General features: G+C 43.1%; 1 protein-coding gene across 1 annotated transcript in view; it reads left to right on the top strand.

Annotated features, from left to right (window-relative positions):
• Positions 1-24275, top strand: part of CPZ (carboxypeptidase Z) — a 148177-nt gene that overhangs the window by 56501 nt on the left and 67401 nt on the right. The window contains exons 3-4 of the mRNA XM_030191145.1: positions 3000-3374; positions 18541-18756. Coding sequence (XP_030047005.1) covers positions 3000-3374; positions 18541-18756 — 591 coding nt within the window. The remainder of the gene's footprint in view (positions 1-2999; positions 3375-18540; positions 18757-24275) is intronic.

Below are 24275 nucleotides of genomic sequence, written 5' to 3'. Positions count from 1 at the left end.
GAAGAGCGAGTATTGGCCTCCTGTTGTGTCAGATGTGAAATTCAAACATTAACAGCATGTCCCTACTCTTTTCCTTGTTCCATTTTCTTTTCTCTGACATTTTAGAATTCTGTTGTCTAGTCTCAGGAATGCGTATGTGTAAATCACATAAAAGTAACCTTTATGTTACAGTTCACCTACTATTTCTTACGTGAATGTCCCCCAATAATTTTGTAAGAATCTATAGTATTTAGACACATACAATGTTATTCTACAGTACATGTTCATTTCTCTTGCAAAATTAGCCTCCATGGGATAGATTCTATATATGATTCCTAAAAAATCAGTGCCTAAAAAAGCACTATTCTATAAACCATGATTAAAGTTAGGCACAATATATAGAATAGTGCTTATGCTTTGGGAATTGCATCTAACTTTAGATATGGCCATTTGCAGCAACTGAAACATGGTGCAAAGGTATGCGCCTATATTAGGTGAGCATTACCCATATTCTATAATAACATGCATAAATGCTAGGAATGACCCTGTTCCACCCATGACCCTCACATTACCACATCCCTTGTACACATGTAAGCAGGGCCGGTCTTAGCAACTGCGGGGCCCTGTGTAGACCAGTTCGCTGCCCCCCCACCCCCACAGTCCCACCAACCCCGCCCTTGCCCAGTCCCACCCCTTGTTGAGAAGATATGCTTTAAACATTTTCTTTTATTTCAAATAAAGATAATTCAAGCAAAACTTGTATACAAAAACTAATTCAAACATGAAAAATGTTATACTAGGAAACCTTTGGGTTTAAAAAGCAAAACCATGTGCACGTAAGGACTAGATAAATGAATTAAAACGAATTCTCTTAATATGTAATACTTGGTAGCAATAATGAAACAGTGATTGAATATTCAGATAGCAAGCAGCCTGAGCCAACAGATTTATTTTCCACTGAACATAATTAACTTTGTATGCACTTGGCCGCTAATAGTGTGCTGAACTGGACAATGTTGGGACAGTAAGCCACATCCTTTTACCAGCCATGGCGCATATAAACAGTAATCATTGAAAATATTACACCAGTACAGGAGAAGAAAAATAACTTTTTTTTTTATTATAAATAATTTCTGTAAGCTGTTACAGCTCCAGTATACTCAAAATGACACAAACCAAATTAGCATACAGATTCAGCAGGCAGCACAATACTAGAAAAACAGAACATTGCTATACATTGCAAAATAAGACAGCAGATGTAAAATCTCAAGTTGGACATATTCCAAACACTAAAATGAAAATAAAATGATTTTTTTTCTACCTTTGTTGTCTTGTGACTTTGTTTTTCTGATCATGTTGGTCCCAGTCTCTGATTCTGCTGCTCTCTATCTGCGCCCTTAACTCCACTTCCAGGGCTTCCTTTCCAATTATTTCTTTACTTTCCTCCTTTCTTCTTCATTTCTTGCCCTACATCCATGGGTAAAAGCTGGGTCCTCCGCGGACTTGACTGGAGGAGGTATAGAGTGGATGCAGCGTTTGCCTGTTTTCTCCAGCCATGTACAGTTTTTCTCCACTTTTCCCTTTCCCTCATCTCCATCAGTATGCATCTCCTTCCTCTCTCTTCCCTCTCCTCCATCCATGTCTAGCATTTCTCCTCTCCTCCCCTCCATCCATGTTCATCTCACTTCATCTCACGCCCTCTCTCTTCCCTCCCCTCCATCCATATCCAGCATTTCAACTCTCCCCTCTCCTCCATCCATGTACAGAATTTCTCCTCTCCCCTCCATCCATGTTCATCTCTGTCCTGTCTTCCCTCACTTCCATCCATGTTCAGCATTTCTCCTGTCCTCCCCTCCATCCATCCATAGCAACTCTCCTCTCTCCCCTCCCCTGCCCTCCCTACCCATCCATGTCTAGCAATTCTCCTCTGCCCTCCCCTACCATCTATGTCCAGTGATTCTCCTTTGTCCCCCTGTCCTCCCCTCTCATCCACATCCAGTGATTTTCCTCTGTCCCCTGCCCTCCCCTCCCCTCTCATCTATGGCCAATATTTCTCCTCTCTCCCCTCCATCCTTGTGCATCTCCTTCCTGTCTTCCCTCACCTCCATCCATGTCCAGCATTTCTCCTGCCCTCCCCTCCATCCATCCATGTCCAGCAACTCTTCTCTCTCTCCTGCCCACCCCACCCATCCATGCCCAGAGATTCTCCTGTGCCCCCTGTCCTCCCCTCTCATCCACATCCAGTGGTTATCCTCTGTCCCCTGCCCTCCCATCCCATCCATGTCCAACGATTCTCCTTTTCCCTCCCTCCATGTCCAGTGACTCACCCACCCCAGCCCCCAACTTAACTTACCCCCCTTTTCAATGTCTGAGGTCCCAACCCCAACCCCATCTGTGCCCTCAGTTTTCCTCAGCTGCTTTCCTTCCAGCTGCCCTGCGTTTAAAAAGTTGCAGCGGCAGCAAATAAGCAGGCTCGCTTCTCTAGCCTTTCAGCCTTCCCTTCTTTCTCAGTGTGCACTGTGCCACCTTCGCAGAAACCGGAAACAGGAAATTGCATCAGTGCACGCTAAGAGAGAAGGGGAAGGCTTAAAAGGCTAGAGGTGAGCCTGCTTTTTCGCTGCCGCTGCTGCCGCCGCTGCAACTTTTTAAATGCAGGGCGGCTGGAAGGAAAGCAACTGAGCGACAATATGGCAGGGAGCAACAGGAAGCACCATGGGGTCCCTGGAGGCGCGAGGCCCTGTGCAGCCGCTCCTGTCGCCCCTGCCTAAGACCGGTCCTGCATGTAAGTTCCAATTAAATCCATTTATTGTCAATAATTGTTTGTTAAAAAGCCAGATATTGGTGCTAATTGGCTTCTTGTTCAAATAAATTGCCCTTGCAAATTGGGTATGTGCCCAAAATTGCACATTCAATTTTTGGCAACTTTTATAGAATTAGGGGGCATATGTGCAAATGTTTGTGTGTGTATTTATATGGAATTATTTGTACAATCAAAATATGTATATTTTAAAAAATTATAGGAAATTGCATCGATATCTCCTTGGGATATTGTGAGGATTTACCCTATACCAGAACAATCCTTCCTAACTCAGTGAACCAGAGAACAAGAGGAGAGATTGAATTCAGTGCTGAATATATTCTGCTGAGTGTCCTAGACAACTTGCTTCAAGGACAATGTAATCCCGATTTGAGGCTCCTGGGCTGCTCAATATTGGCTCCTCGGTGTGAAGCAAACAAGTCAGTAAAACCCTGCAGACATGTATGTGAGTCATTGAAGAAAAGCTGCCTTCCTGCATTTGATGCAATAGACATGGCGTGGCCTTACTTTCTGGATTGTGATCGTTTCTTTGTTAGTAAAGAAGAAGGATGTTATGACCCACTGGAGAAACTGAGAGGTAAAATTTAAATGTGGTCCAGCACACTTTATTGCAGATATGCTGAACTATTATATGCTATGCAAGGGCCAGTTCCTAGATAGGAATGTGCATTTATTTGAAACGATGTCCTAAATAAAAGGCAAACCAACTGCAAACAATACAGATATCTAGAACACAGAACAGTAGAAGTCCAAACTAGTTGGAGCTTTGAAACTTTATTCACATAAAGATAACATCACATTCAAATAGAAAAGTGACCACAGTCCATAACAAGTCCAATCTTATAATTGTTATCATCATGTGTTTCAGCATGAGTGGAGGAGTAGCCCAGTGGTTAGTGCAGAGGGCTTTGATCCTGGGGAACTGGATTTGATTCCCTCTGCCATTCCTTGTCACTTTGGGCAAGTTACTTAACCCTCTATTGCCCCGGGTAGAAATAAGTACATGTATATACTATGTAAACCACTTTGAATGTAGTTGCAAAAACCATAGAAAGGCGATATATCAAGTTCCATTCCTTTTCCCCTTGATTGTCTGCACCAGGGGCTATTCCACAACTGAAAATGACTAAACAATGGGAGTGTGAAACCAAAAAAAACTCAGCAAACTTAAATGACAAAAAAAAAATAGTATAATATCAAATATTATAAACAAAAACCTTTAAAAGCAGAAATACTAAGTGAAAGGAATATATACCTCTATGAAAACACGATGCCTTTGCAAACCTAAAATAGCAATTAGGTAAACTGTCTGATAAAAGCCAAAACTGAGAAAAAAAATGATAAAAACGTATATTTTAAATATATAGGGATCAATATTCAAAGGGATTTAACCAGCCAAGAAACAGCTCTTGGCCAGGTTATTGCTTGTGCGAGGCTAGCCGCAGATATTCAGTGGCACTTAACCGCTAAATATCGCCATAGACCACTAAAGTGAAAGCCCAGGGCTGCCAAGGGGAGGGGGCAAGAGGGGCAAAATTCCTCAGGCCCAGACCTCCACGAGGGGCCCGGCGCCGGGGTAAGGACGCCGGCGCTGCAGTTACCAGTCTCACCTGCCTGCCTCCTCAGCTCCGGGCCCCCTGCATTCGAAGCAGCAGTCACAGATCGCCTCCCTTCGGGCCTTCCCTCCCTGTGTCCCGCCCTCGCGGAAACCGGAAGTTACATCAGACGAGGGTGGGGCACAGGGAGGGAAGGCCAGAAGAGAGGCAATCTACGACTGCCGCCTTGAATACAGGGGGCCTGGAGCCGTGGAGGCAGGCAGGTGAGGCCGGATACTGCAGCAGCGGGGGTGCGACAGGGGCAGCAGCAGTGGGGGGAGCGACAGGGGGTGGCAGCTGCAAGGGGGAGCGATGGGGTGTGGCAGTGGGGGGGCGGAGGCGGGGTGGCCTTGCCCCAGGCCCGGCCTAGTCTCTCGGCGGCCCTGTGAAAGCCGACCATTTCGTGAGTGATCTGGGGGAAGAGTCAGTACTTATGTGATTGTGCTAATATTCAGCACTTAACCGCCAAAGTTAAGCAGCCATATCAGACTGCATAAAAGGCAGTTCTTTCTGTATGTTAGTTAAGTGCTGAATATCACACTGTACCACATAAGAAATAGCCAGCTGCATAAACACAGATATTCAATGTCGGCACTGAATATCTGGCAATAATGCCGGTGGCAGTTAGAAAAACACTCAGAGCCACCAACTGAACATCTACCCCAGGCTTGTCCAACCTACGGTCCACAGGCCAGAATCTGGCCCATCAAGTGTTTTTTTTCTGGCCCTCGGAAACTAGGAAATTTTTGTGGTGCTTAAGGGAGGATTCCTGCTTCCCCACCACACTGAGATCTCTGTAAGCTTGAGCCATGTAGTGCCAGAAGTTCAGATTGGTCTTGTGGTTGCAAGTCTCATGAGACTTGAAACCACGAGACCAACCCAAACTTCCAGCACCACGTGATTGAAGCTAGTAGACAGCCGTGTTATATTGGGAAAGCTGGAATCCCCCTGTTTCTTCTGCAGCTGAAGCCGGGTGAGAGGAAAGAGACTGGGTGAAGACTAAGGGTACATGAGAGAGAGAGAGAAAGAGAGACTGGACAAAGGCTGGGGAGGGGACAATGCATCATCATATTTTGCTATTATTTAATGAAGCATGATGGTGTGTGTTTTTGCCCTTCGAATGTTACAAAATATAAAATGTGGCCTTCATCAGAAAAAGGTTGGACAAGCCTGATCGTCCCCATAAAATACATATAGTAAGTTTTTTTTCAGTGTTTGCTGTGTACTAACAAAAATACATATCAAAGAAAACTATTAATTTCTATATACTACAGAGGCTATATAATACCAATCTTGTATACTAAAAGGAGAAAAATAATATAACAATAATGTTCATAAGTACATAAGTATTGCCATACTGGGTCAGACCGAAGGTCCATCAAGCCCAGGATCCTGTTTGTAACATTGGCCAATCCAGGTCAGAAGTACCTGGCAAGAGCCCCCCCCCCTCCCCCAGATACAATACATTTTATGCTACTTATCCTAGAAATAAGCAGTGGATTTTCCCCATGTCCATTTTAATAATGGTCTATGGACTTTACCTTTAGGAAATCATCCAAATCTTTTTTAAACCCCACTAAGCTAACTGCTTTTACTGCTTTCTCTGGCAATGAATTCCAGAGTTTAATTACACGTTGAGTGAAGAAAAACTTTCTACAATTTGTTTTAAATTTACTATTTTATAGCTTCATTGCGTGCCCCCTAGTCCTAGTATTTTTGGAAAAAGTAAACAAGCGATTCAGGTCTACCCATTCCATTCTACTCCACTCATTATTTTATAGACCTCTATCATATCTCCCCTTAGCCGTCTTTTCTCCAAGCTGAAGAGCCCTAGCTACTTTAGCCTTTCCTCATAGAGAAGTCGTCCCATCCCCTTTATCATTTTCGTCGCCCTTCTCTGTACCTTTTCTAATTCCACTATATCTTTTTTGAGATGTGGTGACCAGAATTGAACACAATATTCGAGAAGCAGTTGCACCATGGAGCGATACAAAGGCATTAAAACATCCTCATTTTTGTTTTCCATTCCTTTCCTAATAATACCTAACATTCTATTTGCTTTCTTAGCTGCCGCCGCAAACTGATAAGAGGGTTTCAACGTATCATGAACGACAACGCCTAGATCCCTTTCCAGGTTGGTGACTCCTAACTGGAACTTTGCATTATGTAGCTATAATTTGGGTTCCTCTTTCCCACATGCATCACTTTGCACTTGCTCGCATTAAATGTCATCTGCCATTTAGATACCCAGTCTCCCAGTCTCGTAAGGTCCTCTTGTAATTTTTCACAATCCTCTCGCGATTAACAACTTTGAATAACTTTGTGTCGTCAGCAAATTTAATTACCTCACTAGTTACTCCCATCGCTAGATCATTTATAAATATATTAAAAAGTCGTGGTCCCAGCACAGACCCCTGGGGAACCCCACTATCTACCCTTCTCCATTGAGAATACTGACCATTTAAGTCTACTCTCTGTTTTCTTTTAACCAGTTTCTAATCCACAATAGAACACTACCTCCTATCCCTGCTTGCTATAGCCTAATAGTACCAGCTTCAATCTTAAAAATCAAAACCTAAGGAAAAACTATCATCATTTACTTAACAAAGAATAAAAGGAAGAAGAAGATAGACCATCTGCTTTGAGGATGGGGGGAGGGGCACCAGCCTCACAAAAAGGCAATAGTTAGGTGGTACTCCTTAAAAATATTTAGCCTGATATTCCTTAAGGCTGCACTCCTAATTATGTTCTTAAATTTGTGGCCTATGTTCAGTCAGACTTAGGATCCTAAGGGGCTGTGTTGCTAACCTTTATTAAGCAGCTAATTCGAGTTTTAGCACTGAGTAGGAAGTAGCGTGCACTCACAGTACTGTCTCTTTGCTAAAAAGGAAGCCTTCATGGTAAAAAAAACAAACAAACCCCCAAACAAACACATTAACTGCCTAACGTGGGAGTGAAACTGTCAATATTAAATAGCAATGTTCTACTATAATGCTATAAATATACAATACAAGGATTAGTAGAAACTCTATGTGTGCGAGTTGTGTCTTGCTAATTTGTTATAGGGAAAGTCTCATACAGTCGCCAGGGTTGTATATATCACCTCTCTTGGTAAACCCCTGTTTTTACGACAGCACCTGGAAATTCAAGCTAAGTAAAGATTCAGTACTGTGTGCAAGTACAGCCTAGCCTTAAATGCTCAGCACGTGAGTTCGTATTGTGTACGCTGAGATCTTGAATTGATTAAGTTGATACCTCCACAAGATAATAACATACAAAAAAAAGTGAAATAAGAAAAAAGAAAAAAAAACAGTTAGACAGTGGCGTACCAAGGGGGGGGCGGTGGGGGCGGTCCGCCCTGGGTGCACGCCGCTGGGGGGGGGTGCTGCGCGCCTGTCATCTCCGCTCGTTCTCTGCTCCCTCTGCCCCGGAACAGGTTACTTCCTGTTCCGGGGCAGAGGGAGCAGGGAACTAGCGAAGCTGACAGGCACGCAGCACCCCCCCCCCCCAGCAGGTAAAAATGCACCCAGGGGGGGTGTGCTTTCACCAGGGGAGGTGTACTTTTGCCTGGAGTGGGGGGGGGGGTCGCACTACACCCGGGGGGGCACATCGGCGATCCGCCCCGGGTGTCAGCCATCCTAGAAACGCCACTGCAGTTAGAGTAAACACAGAACAAAGCAGTGGGTGGAGGAAGGGACTGCCGATGATTATAATTGTAGTAAAACAGGGGTTTACCGAGTGAGATGATATATACGTACAACCCTGGCAATTGTATGAGACTTTCCCTATAACAAATTAGCAAGACACAACTCGCACACATAGAGTTTCTACTAATCCTTGTATTGTATATTTATAACGTGGGAGTGGGCAGGAGGGGCATGACATAGGCAGGTGGAGGAGTTGCTCACTGACAGCTAGTGTATAGTGTATACCACACAGTAGCTGTCACAAATGTTAATTACGCAGCTGAATTTACTGCCACTTCAACAGGAGGCAGTAAATTCAGCTATGCTAACTGTAATCTGGTAACGTGACCACAAAACACAATGGTTGCGGGTTGCGCCCTCCTCTTCCCTTACCCTGGACATCCTTCATCCCTGTCCCCTCCAGTCACACTGCCAACCCCCTCTGAGCAGATCTCCAATTCCCCCAATTATATTCTCAACCCCCCAAAGCAGACTCCCAACCCTCCCCCCCCCCAGGTTCCTCTGATTCTCACCATTCTCCTCCATTCCGTAAGACCCCTCCCCTTTGCCCAAGAAATCCAGATTCTATATGCAGGGCAATATTGGTAAAAAAAGAAACAGAAATGCATTTTCTCTTGCACTCTAACAAAATATAAAAATAGAAAATGACTTAATATTGTTTATTATATTATTTACTACTGGTTGATTGATATACAGCAGTAGTTAACCAATTATATTCTCAACCCCCCCAAAGCAGACTCCCAACCCCCCCCCCCCCCCCCGTATGCCTTTCTGTGGTTATAATCAAATCGGTTTACATATTATATACAGGTACTTATTTTGTACCTGGGACAATGGAGGGTGAAGTGACTTGCCCAGAGTCACAAGTTGCTGCAGTGGGAATCAAACCAGGTTCCTCTGATTCTCATCATTCTCCTCCATTCCGTAAGCCCCCTCCCCTTTGCCCAAGAAATCCAGATTCTATATGCAGGGCAATATTGGTAAAAAAAGAAACAGAAATGCATTTTCTCTTGCACTCTAACAAAATATAAAAATAGAAAAAATGTACATTTCCCAAAGTGGACATATTCCAATCCTTAAAGAGCATTAGATAATATTTTTCTTTTCTACATTTGTTGTCTGGGCATTTCATTTCTTATTGGGCTGGGCCCAGTCTTTTTTTTTTTTTTCTCTTCTTTTTATGTTTTCCACTTTGCACAAATATATCTGCCCATTTGAATTTACCCATCATTCTCCCTTTCTCTTACCCTCTTCTTGGTCTCCTTCTTTTCACCTCTCATCTACCTACTGACTTTTCCCATCTCCCTCTCATCCCCCTTCCAGTACTTCCATTGCCTTCTCTGTCTCTCTCCTTCCCCAGTCTCCAATTCTCCCTCCCCCAGGACAGATAGGGATGCAGAAGGAATGATAGTGGACTAGACCCTCTCAACCATCACCTAATCTCTATTGCCTCATTCCCTCACCAGGCTCAGCTTCATTTCTGTCTTTCCTTCCTTCCCTTGCCTCTAGGACATTCTTCTATCTATTACCCGCTATCCCATCTCCTATTACCTTTCCTTCCCACCTTTTTAACTCCATTCGCACGCTCACTCAATCCCTTCAGAGACACTCCTCTCCCAAGTACCCCATCTATGTTCAATGCCACTTACTGTCTCTCCAGTCTTCCAGGTCATTCACATTATGTTTCAGTTTTTCCCTATACTTCATCCCCTTTTTCTTACCCCACATTTCACACCCTCACTCATTTTCTCAAACCATCAACACATCTCCACTCTTGCCTTCCAGTTGTCAGGTCCCTCTCCATCTCTCCTGTCCATAGTTCCCTGCTGTGCCCTACCCTCAAATACTCTCACACTCAGGGCCCGATGCACAAAGCTTACCATGCTTGCTACATTTGCTTTACAGTTGTTGGAGCCAGTCTAAGACAAACGCTATTTAGTGTCTAATGCACAAAGGGGTTTTGCGTGGCTTTAACCTTTCACCGTAGCTGCTAGCAATAATTCAGTGCAAATGTATTACAACAAGCTCATTAGTTAAAATGAACATTATGTGCAATGCACAGACATTTCCATGCGATTCACAGAAAGCAATGCATACCTTTAACTTGCAAATTTTTTTCTGGCAGGTCTGGAGCTGACATTCTGTGAGGGCAGTTTCTGGGAGGAGTAGTCTGCTTGCATTTTCAATAGCAAAACTTGTCAGAGAGAAGAGAATAGCTTAAAGGGGCGGAGAAACTATCAGATATCCGATTGGCTGGATTAAAGCCCCTATGATGTCAGCTGGGGGGCGGGGGCTTTAAGCAAGGAGGACATTTTTACAATAGTAAAACCAAAAAAGGTTTAATGATAGGAGATAGCATAATGTCAAAAAACTGAAGCTGGTTCCCTTAGCAGCCTCCATCTTGGTGCATCCAAAATAAACTATTAGCTGCTGTATCCACATTGTCATTCTTCATTGTTATTTTATATCAGATGAATACAGAGGAACCATCAGTATGGTGAGACTTGCATGCCTGTGTGGCTGCTCACCAAGACCCAGCTGCAGCGACGCTGCCCCAGCCAGTGCATCTCTGCCCTCATACAGCTCAACCACATGTGTGGTGCCGAGCCCTGCCTCTACCACATCTCTGGTAACGGTGGGCAGCAACTCACCAGTCCCCAGTGGCTGAGTGCAGGGCTGCACGGAGGTACAGTGGTGCTGCACGGAGGTGCAGTGGTGCTGCAAGCAGGATTGGCACTGTAGCCTGGCCCTGGCGCAGAACCTGAGCCACTGTGGCAAGCAAAAATAAAGGCACAGTTTTTCCACACCTCCAGTTTCTCAGGCCGGGTAACCCAGCATTCACCCTTCCTTTCAAAATTGCTAACACAAAAAAAGGTACTACCAATAAAAAAGTAAATTAAAAAAAAGGCATGTAGCACAGATGGAGTGGGGGTGGGGTGGGTGGGGGGAAGTAGCGGCCTCCATGCACTACAGCGGTTCATATAGACATTACCTCTGACGAGCACCATCACACTCCAAGTTCAGCAGCAGGCACACAAAACGAACAGAATCATCTTTGGATGATTTCTGCAAATGATGATGATTTCTGGAATTGTGTGGTGACCACATTCTAATGGTTCATGTTTTGTTTGCTTACTCATGCTTTTACTGAAATCTACAATACAGCATTACAAATAGCAAAGCAAGCTGTTGAGCAGTGACAAAAACATTTTGAAAATAACCCTCCCTCTTCACAGACTCCAAGAAAACTCCCCAAATCCCCCAAACTCCCTTTACATTCCTCCCCCCCCCCCCGCCGATCCCCTCCTAATACTACTACTACTACTATTTAGCATTTCTATAGTGCTACAAGGTGTATGCAGCGCTGCACAAACATAGAAGAAAGACAGTCCCTGCTCAAAGAGCTTACAATCTAATAGACAAAAAATAAAGTAAGCAAATCAAATCAATTAATGTGTACAGGAAGGAGGAGAGGAGGGTAGGTGGAGGCAAGTGGTTACAAGTGGTTACGAGTCAAAAGCAATGTTAAAGAGGTGGGCTTTCAGTCTAGATTTAAAGGTGGCCAAGGATGGGGCAAGACGTAGGGGTTCAGGAAGTTTATTCCAGGCGTAGGGTGCAGCGAGACAGAAGGCGCGAAGTCTGGAGTTGGCAGTAGTGGAGAAGGGAACAGATAAGAAGGATTTATCCATGGAGCGGAGTGCACGGGAAGGGGTGTAGGGAAGGACGAGTGTGGAGAGATACTGGGGAGCAGCAGAGTGAGTACATTTATAGGTTAGTAGAAGAAGTTTGAACAGGATGCGAAAACGAATAGGGAGCCAGTGAAGCGACTTGAGGAGAGGGGTAGTATGAGTAAAGCGACCCTGGCGGAAGACGAGATGGGCAGCAGAGTTTTGAACCAATTTTAGAGGGGAGAGGTGACTAAGTGGAAGGCCAGCAAGAAGCAGATTGCAGTAGTCTAAACGAGAGGTGACAAGGGTGTGGATGAGGGTTTTGGTAGAGTGCTCGGAAAGAAAGGGGCGGATTTTACGGATGTTGTAAAGAAAGAAACGACAGGTCTTGGCGATCTGCTGGATATGAGCAGAGAAGGAGAGAGAAGAGTCAAAGATGACCCCAAGGTTTCGAGCTGAGGAGACAGGGAGAATGAGAGAGCCATCAACAGAAATAGAAAACGGGGGGAGCGGGGAGGTGGGTTTGGGGAGAAAAATGAGAAGTTCGGTTTTGATCATGTTTAATTTCAGGTGGCATTGAGACATCCAGACAGCAATGTCAGACAAGCATGCTGAAACTTTGGTTTGGATGCAAGGTGAGATATCAGGGGTAGAAAGGTAGATTTGGGAGTCATCAGCATAGAGATGGTAGGAAAAGCCATGGGATGAGATTAATGAACCAAGGGAAGAAGTGTAGATAGAAAAGAGGAGGGGACCAAGAACAGAACCCTGAGGTACGCCGATAGGCAGAGGGATAGAAGTAGAAGAGGATCCACCAGAGTGAACACTGAAGATGCAGCGGGAGAGGTAGGAAGAGAACCAGGAAAGGACAGAGCCCTGGAATCCAAGTGAGGACAGGATATCGAGGAGTATGCTGTGATCAACAGTGTCAAAAGCAGCAGAAAGATCAAGAAGAATGAGGATGGAATAGAGACCTCTGGATTTAGCCAGTAATAGGTCATTGGAGACTTTAGTAAGCGCAGTTTCAGTTGAGTGGAGAGGGCGAAAACCAGATTGTAGTGGGTCAAGAATAGCATGCGAGGAGAGAAAATCAAGGCAGCGGTGGTGAACAGTACGCTCAAGTAATTTGGAGAGAAAAGGGAGGAGGGAGATGGGTCGGTGATTAGAGGGACAAGTAGGGTCAAGTGAAGGCTTCTTAAGGAGAGGTGTGACCACAGCATGTTTAAAGGCAGTAGGGACAGTTGCAGTGAAAAGTGAGAGGTTGAGAATGTGACAGATAAAAGGAATAAGAGCAGGTGAGATGGCATTAAGAAGGTGGGTGGGAATGGGATCAGAGCAACAGGTGGTACATTTTGAGGAAGAAAGGAGAAGTGTAGTTTCCTCTATATTAACTTCAGGAAAGGAGGAAAAGGAATGAGGGGAAGGAGAGAGAGGGGAACGGACTCGTGGAGGGAGAGGTGGCGAGGTAGAGAATTCAAGGTTTATCTTTTGAACCTTGTCGTGAAAGAATTCAGCAAGGGTCTGAGGAGATAATGAAGGGGGAATTGGGGGAGGGGGCACCTTGAGGAGAGAGTTCAATGTGGTGAAGAGAAGTCGAGGATTAGAGCCAAGAGAGTTGGTCAGTTGGATATAATAATCCTGTTTGGCGTGTGAAAGAGCAGATTGGAAGGAGGTCAGCATGAACTTAAAGTGTAAGAAATCAGCAAGGGTCCAAGATTTCTGCCAGAGGCGTTCGGCGGAGCGGGTACAGGAACGTAGGTAACGGATATTAGAAGTCAGCCAAGGTTGGGGTTTTGTACGCCTTATAGAGCGGGTCATCAAAGGTGCAAGAGTGTCTAAGGCAGAGGATAGAGTATTGTTGTAAGAAGAAACAGCCTTGTTGATAGACGTGGGTGGTGCCACAGTAGAGAGGAGGTTTGAAACATGGGAGGGTAGAGATGAAGGGTCAGTATCGTGAAGATTCCTAGATAAATTAGATAAGATAGGACAGAACTGGGAGGGAGGAAATTTAAGTGTGAAAGTTATAAGATGGTGATCAGAGAGGGGAAGATCAGAGGCAAGGAAACTAGAGGGTGAACAGTTAGAGGAGAAGATGAGATCAAGACAGTGACCATTTTGATGAGTGGGGGAGGTGGAGCATAGTTGGAGATTAAAGGAGGATGTTAAAGCGAGTAACTTGGAAATATAAGAGTTGGAAGGATCATTAGCAGGAATATTAAAGTCACCAAGGATGAGAGAGGGGGAGGAAGGATCATGGAAGAAGGCAAGTCAGGCATCAAAGTCACTGAGAAAGGATGAAAGGGACTTATCAGGGGGACGATAAATGACCGCTATTTGAAGAGGCAGAGGAGAGAAAAGGTGGATAGAGTGGACTTCAAAGGAGGAAAAACAGTGAGATTGAGGTGGAAGAAGGGGTTGAAATCTGGAGGAGGGAGAGAGAAGTAGTTCAACACTGCCCCCGCGACCAGCAGGGCAAGGAGTATGTGAAAAAAGATAACCGCCATGGCAGAGGGCTGCGACTGAAGCAGAGTCATCAGGACAGAGCCAGGTTTCTGTTATGGCGAGCAGATGGAGGTGACGCGAGATAAAGAGGTCCTGGATATAAAGAGAATGCAAAACCAAGGCAGTTTAATAAAATCTTACAAGTTTACTATTGTTTTCAATAGTGTTTCCTATTGTTTTGGACTTACCAATATGCCGGTAATCTCTGCCCACTGGCTTTAGCCCAGATAATGTGCCAGATAGGCTCATGCTGTCTCCTGTCATTAGATTTCTTTGAGCAAAACAGTATGGGAGAGCAGAAAAGAGATTAGGGGCCAGAAACAAGCAGACAGCCAGTTGGCTGGGCAAAGATGTCAGCTGTGGTGGTGGTGGTGGTGGTAGTGGTGGGTGGTACGGGGGGCAGAGAAACATGCAGACAGCCAATTGGCTGGGGAAAGCCCCTATGTTGTTGTTCCATCTTTGCTTATGCCCTATGCGGTCTATTAAAATCCTTTATTAGGTATTGTGTTGACATTGCAAATAGCATACTATGCTATACTTTGTACTGTTGCTTGAATATTTTTACAGTGGTAATTGCCTATTGCTTTTGTCTGACTTACTCTTGATGTTCACAACCTTGAATAAATTCCTTCAAAAAGGTAGTAAATAAATCCTAATAAATAAATAGTGAAGTGACTTGCCTAAAATCATAAGGTGTATCAATGGAAGAAGTAGGATTTGAATCTTGTTGTTGTTGTTTCATTTTATTTGTTTTCAGTCCACTGCTTTATTAGGCTATGCTCCGTACATTGGCTTCTGTTTGTGCATTAATGTACTTCACTGACTCACCTCCTCAACTTAAATTAGAGCATACTGCTGCAAACATTGTTTTTCTGCTTGCCCTACACTCCCCATAGCCAGATTTCTGGGGGCCCTCCTATCCTCCGGAATAAATTATATCAAAGATTCTGGGGAATGGAGCAGCTGCCCTCTATCCTTGGCTACTGTTCCCAATGGTGATAATCTGGAGGTATTCATCAGGGTCAAGGAGGTTTAATAAACAGGAATGGAAGTGAGCCTAACTAGTCCACTGTAAGCAAGGAAGCCAATTAGGACAATCTAAGATTTCCCTTCCTAGCGCAGTCGTCATCCTCATTCACTCAACACAAACTAAGCAAACTTATGAGCTATTGCATCCACTTTGTTGGTTTTTTTTTTATTGTTGATCCATCTGTATCAAGTCTAAAGCTGTTTCAGTTGGATAGACAGTGCCTTAAAAGGTTGAGGACAAAAGCTTTTTTTTTTTTTTTTTTACTTATTGGACAGCTTTTTAATTTATTTGAAAGCTTCTCATATGTAGATATAAATATCATGAAATAACAGTTGAATGTTACTAAAACAGCCTAAAAATTATTATAGCTGGTAGAAACAGCAGTTTTAAACTCTTTATTTTGTGCTCATTTTTCTACACTAAAACTAAATAAATACACTGTATACAATACAGATGGCCAAATTTTAGTAAGGATATCCTGTTTCTTGATGAGTTCATCTTAAACGTTATTGTAATCTGCAGTGGCGTACCAAGGGGGGGCAGAGGGAGCTGCAGTGAACGAACGAAGTTTAGCGAATTCGGAGGAGCAGGCGCGCGCCGCGGCACCCCCCCCTAGCGGCGTGCATCCGGGGAGGTGTCATTTTGCCGGAGGGAGGGAGGTGTCATCTAGTGGGGGGGAGGGCATGCTGCACTCGGGGGGGGGGGGGGCGCATCGGCGCTCCGCCCCAGGTGCCATCCAGCCCAGGAACGCCACTGGTAATCTGCCTTTGGAAGCCTGGTATTATAAAGATGATGGAATATATTCAAATTAAATGGAAGTAGAATTAAATTCTCCTTTGATTGGGGCATGTGGAATCACATCTTCATAATTTTTGTAGAAGTTTACCTTTCAGATACACAAATGAATTATTTTGTTCTTTGAGCATGTTTCAGGGACAAGTGGTTTATAAGTCAAAATAATAAAAATATTTTGCTGTCAAACAGAATTTGTTGAAACATAACTAAATGGGCTATAAGCCCCTAATGCAGTCCATTGGTTTTCTTATATTTTGTTCTTGTGACGCTTATACTGTTCCAAAACTGGAAATACAGCGAGACAGACTAATAGAATTCAGTAACATCCAAAACTTATTTTTTATGTTTTAATCATCTTTATTAAAAGCAAAACATGTTGGTTGATAAGCTTCATACAGAACAAGAAAAAAACAGTAAACCATCCAACATGGCACAATACAAATTTTTACTGAGAACATACCCCAAGAACCCTTCCCCTCCCATACTCCCCTCCCTCCTTATAAGCACACCTGACTGTTTCCACCCGCCAAAATAGGACAACAGATGTACATATCAGTAGGACTCAAAGCATTTCATAACAAGCACTGCCTCCACTTTATGCAAATCTCTCTCATTAATATTCATTGTCAATAGCCTGAACCCTGACTGCCTTGGGTAACTCCAGGACCAGGTTATTCTAACTACCATAAGAGGCAGACACAGTCGTATAATTAACATTATAATTGTATTTGTATTTGGGCAATAACTGAGAAAATGCTGTTAAAAATTATATTACAAAGCATGAAGTTGACTTGATTAACTTCTGCTGTATATCAACCAGTAGTAAATAATAGTAATAAACAATATTAAGTTATTTTTATAATATACCACTGCATTCTTCAAAAGAAAAGGAGCAAGTTCCCACAAACCATCTTTTCTTTTTTGATCTAGGCACAGGAAGAAAAAAAAAAAAAACAACTTTCAAATTCTCCCTGGTTTCCACCTAATACATGTTAAATGTGGGATATGAGTGTCATAAATAAATAAATAGATAGAAATTCTGAATGTTGAGCACCTGATTCTTGTAACATGATGTCTGTTTTAGTGGCCCATTACCAGGAGAAAAAAATCTCTGCACAAATATAACACGTGCTAGGGTGTCCCTGTAACCAGCCCCTCCAATTGACCACTGATTAAGATTTATAACAAATTACTACTCTACCTATGAAAAATTATTCCATTATTATACTTCCTCTGTATACATCTGTATACTGCACAAGCTGGCATGTTTAAAAATATAAGTGAGATTAAAATAAAAATGCTACCAACAATAAAGAACGACAAGGTGAATGCAGCAGTTCATAGGTTTGCTTGCTTTATTTCGATTGAATGGAGATGACAGCTGGGAAGGGGAAACTTAGACAACTAATTGGTTTCAGCGTTCTGACATCACTTCATCTCCTGTCTATTAAACCTCCTTGATCAGGGTAGTGTGCTACGTGAAACCGTGGAAGACGGAAGGAAAGACCTCAAATCTTTCCTCTTCACCATGATTCAGGAAAAACGCAGAAAGCAACAGACCTGACCAGATATACCAACTAGCGTGTTGCTGCCATCTTGAGGCTCCACTCCCAGCTCATTATTATTTAATGCAATGATTTTGCTTTAAGCTGCGTTATTGACAAATAGAATATATTATTGACATTTAATATGCATTAATTGGACAGTTACACACATTATTGCATAGATCTTTTTGACAAAGAAATACCTATTGTAATGAACTTGTTATTCACCTTGAGCTTGAATTTGAAAAGGTTAATAATTAAATTCAACATCAGAATCCAAACTACGCTTCCTGAGTTGCAGGAGTTGAGACATAGCCTAAGAGCATTGGGCTGTGAACCAGCAAGCTAAGATTTAAATTCTTTGTTGCTCCTTGTGATTTTTGACAAGTTACTTAACCTTCTGTTCCCTCACAAACAAACTTAGGGCCTCTTTTATCAAGCTGCACTAGGAGTTCCCAGTGCCGCAATGCCAACAGGGCTTTGTCGGTATTGCCACACAGGAACTGCTAGCGTATTATAATAAAAGATTATAAGCTCTCTGGGGACAGGGAAAATGCCTACAATATCAGTAACTCAGCTTGAGCAACTAAAGAAAAGGCACAGGCTACATCCATTCCCTAATAAACTTTCCTATATTAAGTGGTCAGTATTAAATCATAGCTATTAATACGTTCATTGCAAATTTTTTCAGATCACTTGACTGTGTCTTCATGTTATCATTGGTGAACCTGCAGTAATAGTAAAGAACATGCAAATAACTTGCACTTAACCTTTATTACCTGGGCTTTAATTATGTTCTTCATTAACACTAACTCCCATTAGTACATATGCTGTGCTGTTTCCAAACACTCATTTTTGCTGAACACTTATAATTAAGAATAATTTTTTAAACAATTTAACAGGAAATATGGAAATTACTAATGAAGAGTTGCTTCCTGAGATGCCAACCACCTTCATTCTTTTTTCACATCACACATATCATCAGATGGTCAGAATTCTGAAGAAGACGGCTTCCAAATGCTCCCATATCTCCAAAACATACAGCATTGGTCGCAGCTTCGACGGCAAAGATCTTGTTGTCATAGAGTTTTCAACCAACCCTGGTCACCATGAAGTGCGTAAGTAAAAACATTAGGGGCAATATTCAGAACCACTTGATCAGCATTGGGTCAAAATGTATCTGTCTAAGATGGGGCAAAATAAGGGTAATATGAGGGGGGGGGGCAGAAATAACATGAATAGTGGTGATATTTGACCACTAGGGGGGCATTTTTATAACAGAGCACCTTGATTAATGGGCAGGAAGGTGCCTATTTTATTGACACATGGGCAAACTCTACTCCTGAACATGCCTCCTGTACAAGTAGACATCAGCTTGCATCGCACGCACTTTTAGACGTGAGCTGCAGTAATTTTCTAAGAGGCCTTTTTTCATGTGTAAAACAGAGTTTTAAGTGTGCAAAAGTTTTATAAAATTACTCTTTATCCCCCAGATTCTATATATGGTGTGCAAAACTGTATGCAGAAATTTGGGCATACGCCCAATTTGTGTGCACAATTTAATTGAGTAATGAGCCAATTAGTGCCATTAATTGGGCATTAATCAATTAGTGGCATTAATAGGTAGCAATTGCATCTTGCTAAGTGCTATTCTATAAAGATGCATGTGTAAATCATTTAGGGGTCCTTTTACGAAGGTGCACTGAAAAATGGCCTGTGCTAGTGTAAGCGCGTGTTTTGGACGCATGCAGATCCATTTTTCAGCACACCTGTAAAAATGTCTTTTAAAAATTTTGGCTGAAAAAGGACGTGCGGCAAAATGAAAATTGGTGCATGTCCATTTTGGGTCTCAGACCTTACCGCCACCCATTGACTTAGTGGTAAGCTCTCACGCATTAACCGGGTGTTAATGGTCTACACGCATAGAACATCTTTTATGGGTGAAGGGGGGCACCTATATGTGGGTACAGTGGGTTTCGGAGGGCTCACATTTACCACCACAATTTTAACAGGTAGGGGGGGGATGGGCCTGGGTCCGCCTGGCTGAAGTGCACTGCACCCACTAAAACTGCTCCAGGGACCTGCATACTGCTGTGATGGAGCTGGGTATGACATTTGAGGCTGGCATATAGGCTGGCAAAAAAGGGTTTTTTTAGGGTGGGAGGGGGTTAGTGACCACTGGAAGAGTAAGGGGAGGTCATACCCAATTTCCTCCGGTAGTCATCTGGTCAGTTCGGGCACATTTTTGAGGCTTGGTCGCAAGAAAAAATGTACCAAGTAAAGTCGGCCAAATGCTCGTCAGGGATGTCATTCTTTTTTCCATTATCGGCCGAGGATGCCCCAGTCCCGCCTTCGCTACACTGCCGACACGCCCCCATGAACTTTGGTCATCCCCGCGACGGCTTTCGATTATGCCGATTTGGGTGACCCTGATAGAAGGACGCCCATCTCCCGATTTGTGTCAGAAGATGGGTGCCCTTCTCTTTCAAAAATAAGCCTGATAGGCATTCAAGAGCCTACTAGGTGTCGCAGAGGTCAGTGAGTTCCAAAATGGTGTCCAAACCAAGGAAAAAGAGTTCCTTCTGGAGGAAGACAAGACATAGATCCTCATGCATTCCAGAGAACAATGAAGAATCATGGAGGAGCACCAGAGTAGTAGCGTGGGTGCATCCATGGTGATCCTATAGTGCAATATTGTCTTTTTGGCTATAAGAACAGCATGCTTTAAAAATAGGCATAGGCCTTTGGACAGGAAATGGGAGACAGTGAATATATCAAGCAAAAGGCACAAATCAGGGCTCTAGGTTACATGCCAAAAGCTGGAGACATGAAAGCACAATTTCTTTCAAAACTGAAATATTGTCGGGCATGAACAAAACATATGGCCCAGATGTGCATGGGTACCACTGCATTTCAAACACACATCTAAGTGCTTGACAAGGGGATATGTACATTCTCATAATAAATTTAAATTGCAATTCACAAAGCATTATAGTCTCAATAATTTTTGGAATTTCCAGAAGACAAGAATTCAGATGGTGTTCCTGTGAAGTAAGAGACAATTCATTCCTCCACTTAAGCGCTAAAGCATCATAAACATAGCCCTTAAGAGTTTCTTGCAACCCAGTGTGATAATTCTTCAGAGAAATCGAGAGTTACGCATCCAAGCCAAACATTGTGAGCAAAGAGCAGGCAGGGAAGAAATGTAATGATGTATCTGCATAAGGAAAAGGAGTCTCTCTGTGTCAAGCCATGTTCTGTCTTTAAGCAATTAAAAGTTGTAAGCACCCCATCTTAAAAAAAAATGTTTAAATACATAATACCATGTGAAGCTGTTACGCTTTCCAAGCCGGAACTAGGTTTGTGAGCCCTTGGGCCACTGCCGAGAAGCAGCAGCGGCAGGCAAAACCACTCCACACTAGAGACAGGGCAGAACTCTGACAAACAGTTAGGCTTCACCTGCACATGGCCGCCTTTCACCAGGAGTTGAGCCCCTGACTGTAGGTGGATCGCAGGACTTGCTGGGCAAGGCAGGACTGGATACCCACTAGGCTGAACCAGGACTGAGGGTCAGAGGCGAAAGGAACATACAGGGGCAGCAGGGCAAGGAAGGAAAAGCTAAAGGACAAGACTGAAAGCTGCAAGCAGCCACTAAAACAGGGAACAAATACTGACACAAACGGACAAAGACTAAACACAAAACTATAACCCAGAGACAGGACTAGCAAACAAACAACAGCCTAATCTAACTACCCATTGATTAACTAAAGCAGACAAGAATCAAGGCAAGGAACCAGACTGAGCAGAAGTGCAAACAGTACCCCAACAAACCTCAGGGCCTTAGGCGATGCAAAGGCAGAGAATTTCCAACTGACTAATAAGCCCAGCAGCAGCTGAGGCTCAGATGCTGCAATCACCAGGCAACTACGGGTGCTGTGTAGGTTCAACCAAAGCAAGCAAGTCTGGCAGCCCGGAAGATCCGGACCGGACTGGGCTGAAATCTGGAACGGGTGACAATAACCAGACAGTCCATTGCAGCCACCCGGTCTGGCCACCAGGTGGCAAGAGGAAGGAGAGCACGAAACATGGGCACAACCGTGACAGAAGCTCAATTGCAAAAATTAGGAGAAGTGGTGCTCACTGGAAAATCCACATTACCACAAAACAGTAACAAGGAAGGCCACCACCAACAAATCGTAATAAGAAGGCAATACATTTTGTCTAATTCAAACGGTTAAATAACTAAAGAAGGGATTCATATTACTAATATGTGTTTCCAAAATAAACTAGCTTTAATGGATTTATGAAAGGAAAAATAGTTTGATAGATAAATGACAAATTCTGGCAAAGCATTTCAGAATTTGGCTGCTTGATAAGAAAAAGGGTAGAAAAAGCCATTTTAGATTGTAAGCCATTATATGTTGGATATGATAGCCTTAGGGAGTTCCTAGTTCTATATTTTGAGTGAAAAACATTAATCATTGAAAACATATGCAGGTGCAGTTTCCTGGATTATTTTGTATTTGAATTTGAACTTATTATTTCTAGTCCACCCTTATCCACTGTAGAGTACAAACGCTAGCACAATTTCAAAAATAAAACTGACCTTTATTGGTAAGCAGTGAAGTTGGACATAAAAAGTCATAATCCTGTCAGACATTTTCAGTGAACAAATAAGCCTTAAAGCTTATGGGCAGATGTCTATGGCCTGTGCCTTAAAAATGGCAAGGATAAATCAAAGAACAGGTATACACACCATATTTAATTAGTTTAAATTGTTGGGCAGACTGGATGGACTGTACATCTACTATGTTACTCTGTTAAAGCTGTATTTTGTATGGTTTGTACTTCCTTAATGAGTGCCTGATGCTCAAAGAAAACCACGCTTGCAACGTTTCAATTAGTCTGGATTTAGCCAGTCTAAATGAAATGCTATTGTGTGGGTAATGCACAGAGGCGTTTGGTCACCGCATTACCATGCACTGAAGCAGTGACCAAAAATCTTATGCTAATGAGCTTGCTTATATTTAAATGAGCTCATTAACAATTCAGTGCTATGCTCAGAACAATAAGCGTCTTCACTAGGCAATACAATATGAATGAAGGGAGCCAAAATTTTTACACATAGAATGCCCAGCTTCAATTATAACTTACATAATCACATTTTTTTTGATCTAGTAAGTCTGGTATCATACCCTTTTTTTTTTTGAATCGTCAGATTTGCGCATCTGCCCCTGTTATGGCTAAAATGAGCCAAGCATATCTTGGGGGCAATGACGTAATCCTCATTGATCCACTTTTTCCATTTTTTATGAACAAATTTCTTTTACAAATCTTCATGAATTTCTTAAATCTTGATAATAATAAATAGCTTTTACTTAGCTTTTTTAATTATAATGCAGTTATTCTTTCATCCCAATGTACACAATGTACACAGCGGTGACCCGATTAAACCGACATAGTTCCATGTTTCACGAAAGTTGCTGTATCAAGGTAGTCTCCTAGAAATTCAAATAGCAAAACAAAATTACCCACAAATAAACTAAAACACTTTCATATCATAGGGTCTACAGATAAACTAATCCCAGACCTATATCTTTATATCGAGTTTCTCAAAGATGGCCACCGCTCACTCTACTACGAGTATTTATACAAACTTAATGGTGACGTCACTCCAACTTCCGGGCTGAAACAGCTGATCCAAGGCAGTAGAAGTTATCTACTAAAATGGAGTCGAGGAGTCGCCTAATGGTTAGTGCAGCAGGTTGCAGACCTGGGGAACCGAGTTCAATTCCTTCTGCTGCCTGATGGTTGGCAGTGGGTTGAGATCCTGGAGAACCAGGTTTAGTTCCCTCTGCAGCTCTGTGTAACCCTTGGCAAGACACTTAACCCTCTGTTGCCCCAGGTACAACAGTAGTACAATGTACCACTTAGATTGTGAGCCCACTAAGGACAGACCCAGTACCTGTAAAATGAAACCGTAAACCACTTAGGTCTAAGTGATGATTGAATTTACATGACCACAGTTACACTAGCCCTAGACAAGGTATAAATGCAGCAAGGGCATGCATAACTTACTGTCTTCTGTAAGTTATGTGCATAAGTGGGCAACATGCCTATGCTCTTCCCATGTGTACACTGTCCTTGCAGTTACATGCTAGAGCACTTATGTGCACTCTTACAGAATAGAGTTTAAGGCACTAATGTGCATAAGAGCTCTTTTTCCTCTGCATTTACACTCTAAAGGGGCACATAAATGCAGATGTATATTTATATAATTATAGAATACATGGAATCACACATTTTTGGAGCATTCATTTGTATGGTACAAAACTGGTTCTGGTACATAGGTATCTCTGTTGCCAGGGCCGGCCTTAGCAATTACGGGGCTTTGTGCAAATCAGTACAGTGTCTACCCACCCCCCACACACTCCAACTCTGGTATGTCCTCTATCTCAGATACCTCACCCCATACCTTAAAACATGCACCCATGTTTTCCCATAGAGAGTGTCAGGCAGTAGGAGCGATTCACATAGCTCGTTGGCTGCTGAGCCTGGAATGCGCTCTCTACTGCATCCTGCCCTTGTGGAAGCAGGAAGTTACATCAAAAAGGGGCAGAACACAGCAGAAAACAGG

The sequence above is a fragment of the Microcaecilia unicolor genome, chromosome 2 (assembly GCF_901765095.1).
Source record: "Microcaecilia unicolor chromosome 2, aMicUni1.1, whole genome shotgun sequence".
Taxonomy (NCBI): Eukaryota; Metazoa; Chordata; class Amphibia; order Gymnophiona; family Siphonopidae; genus Microcaecilia; species Microcaecilia unicolor.
The sequence above is the reverse complement of the archived record's forward strand: the minus strand, read 5'-3'. Positions and strand labels throughout refer to the sequence as shown.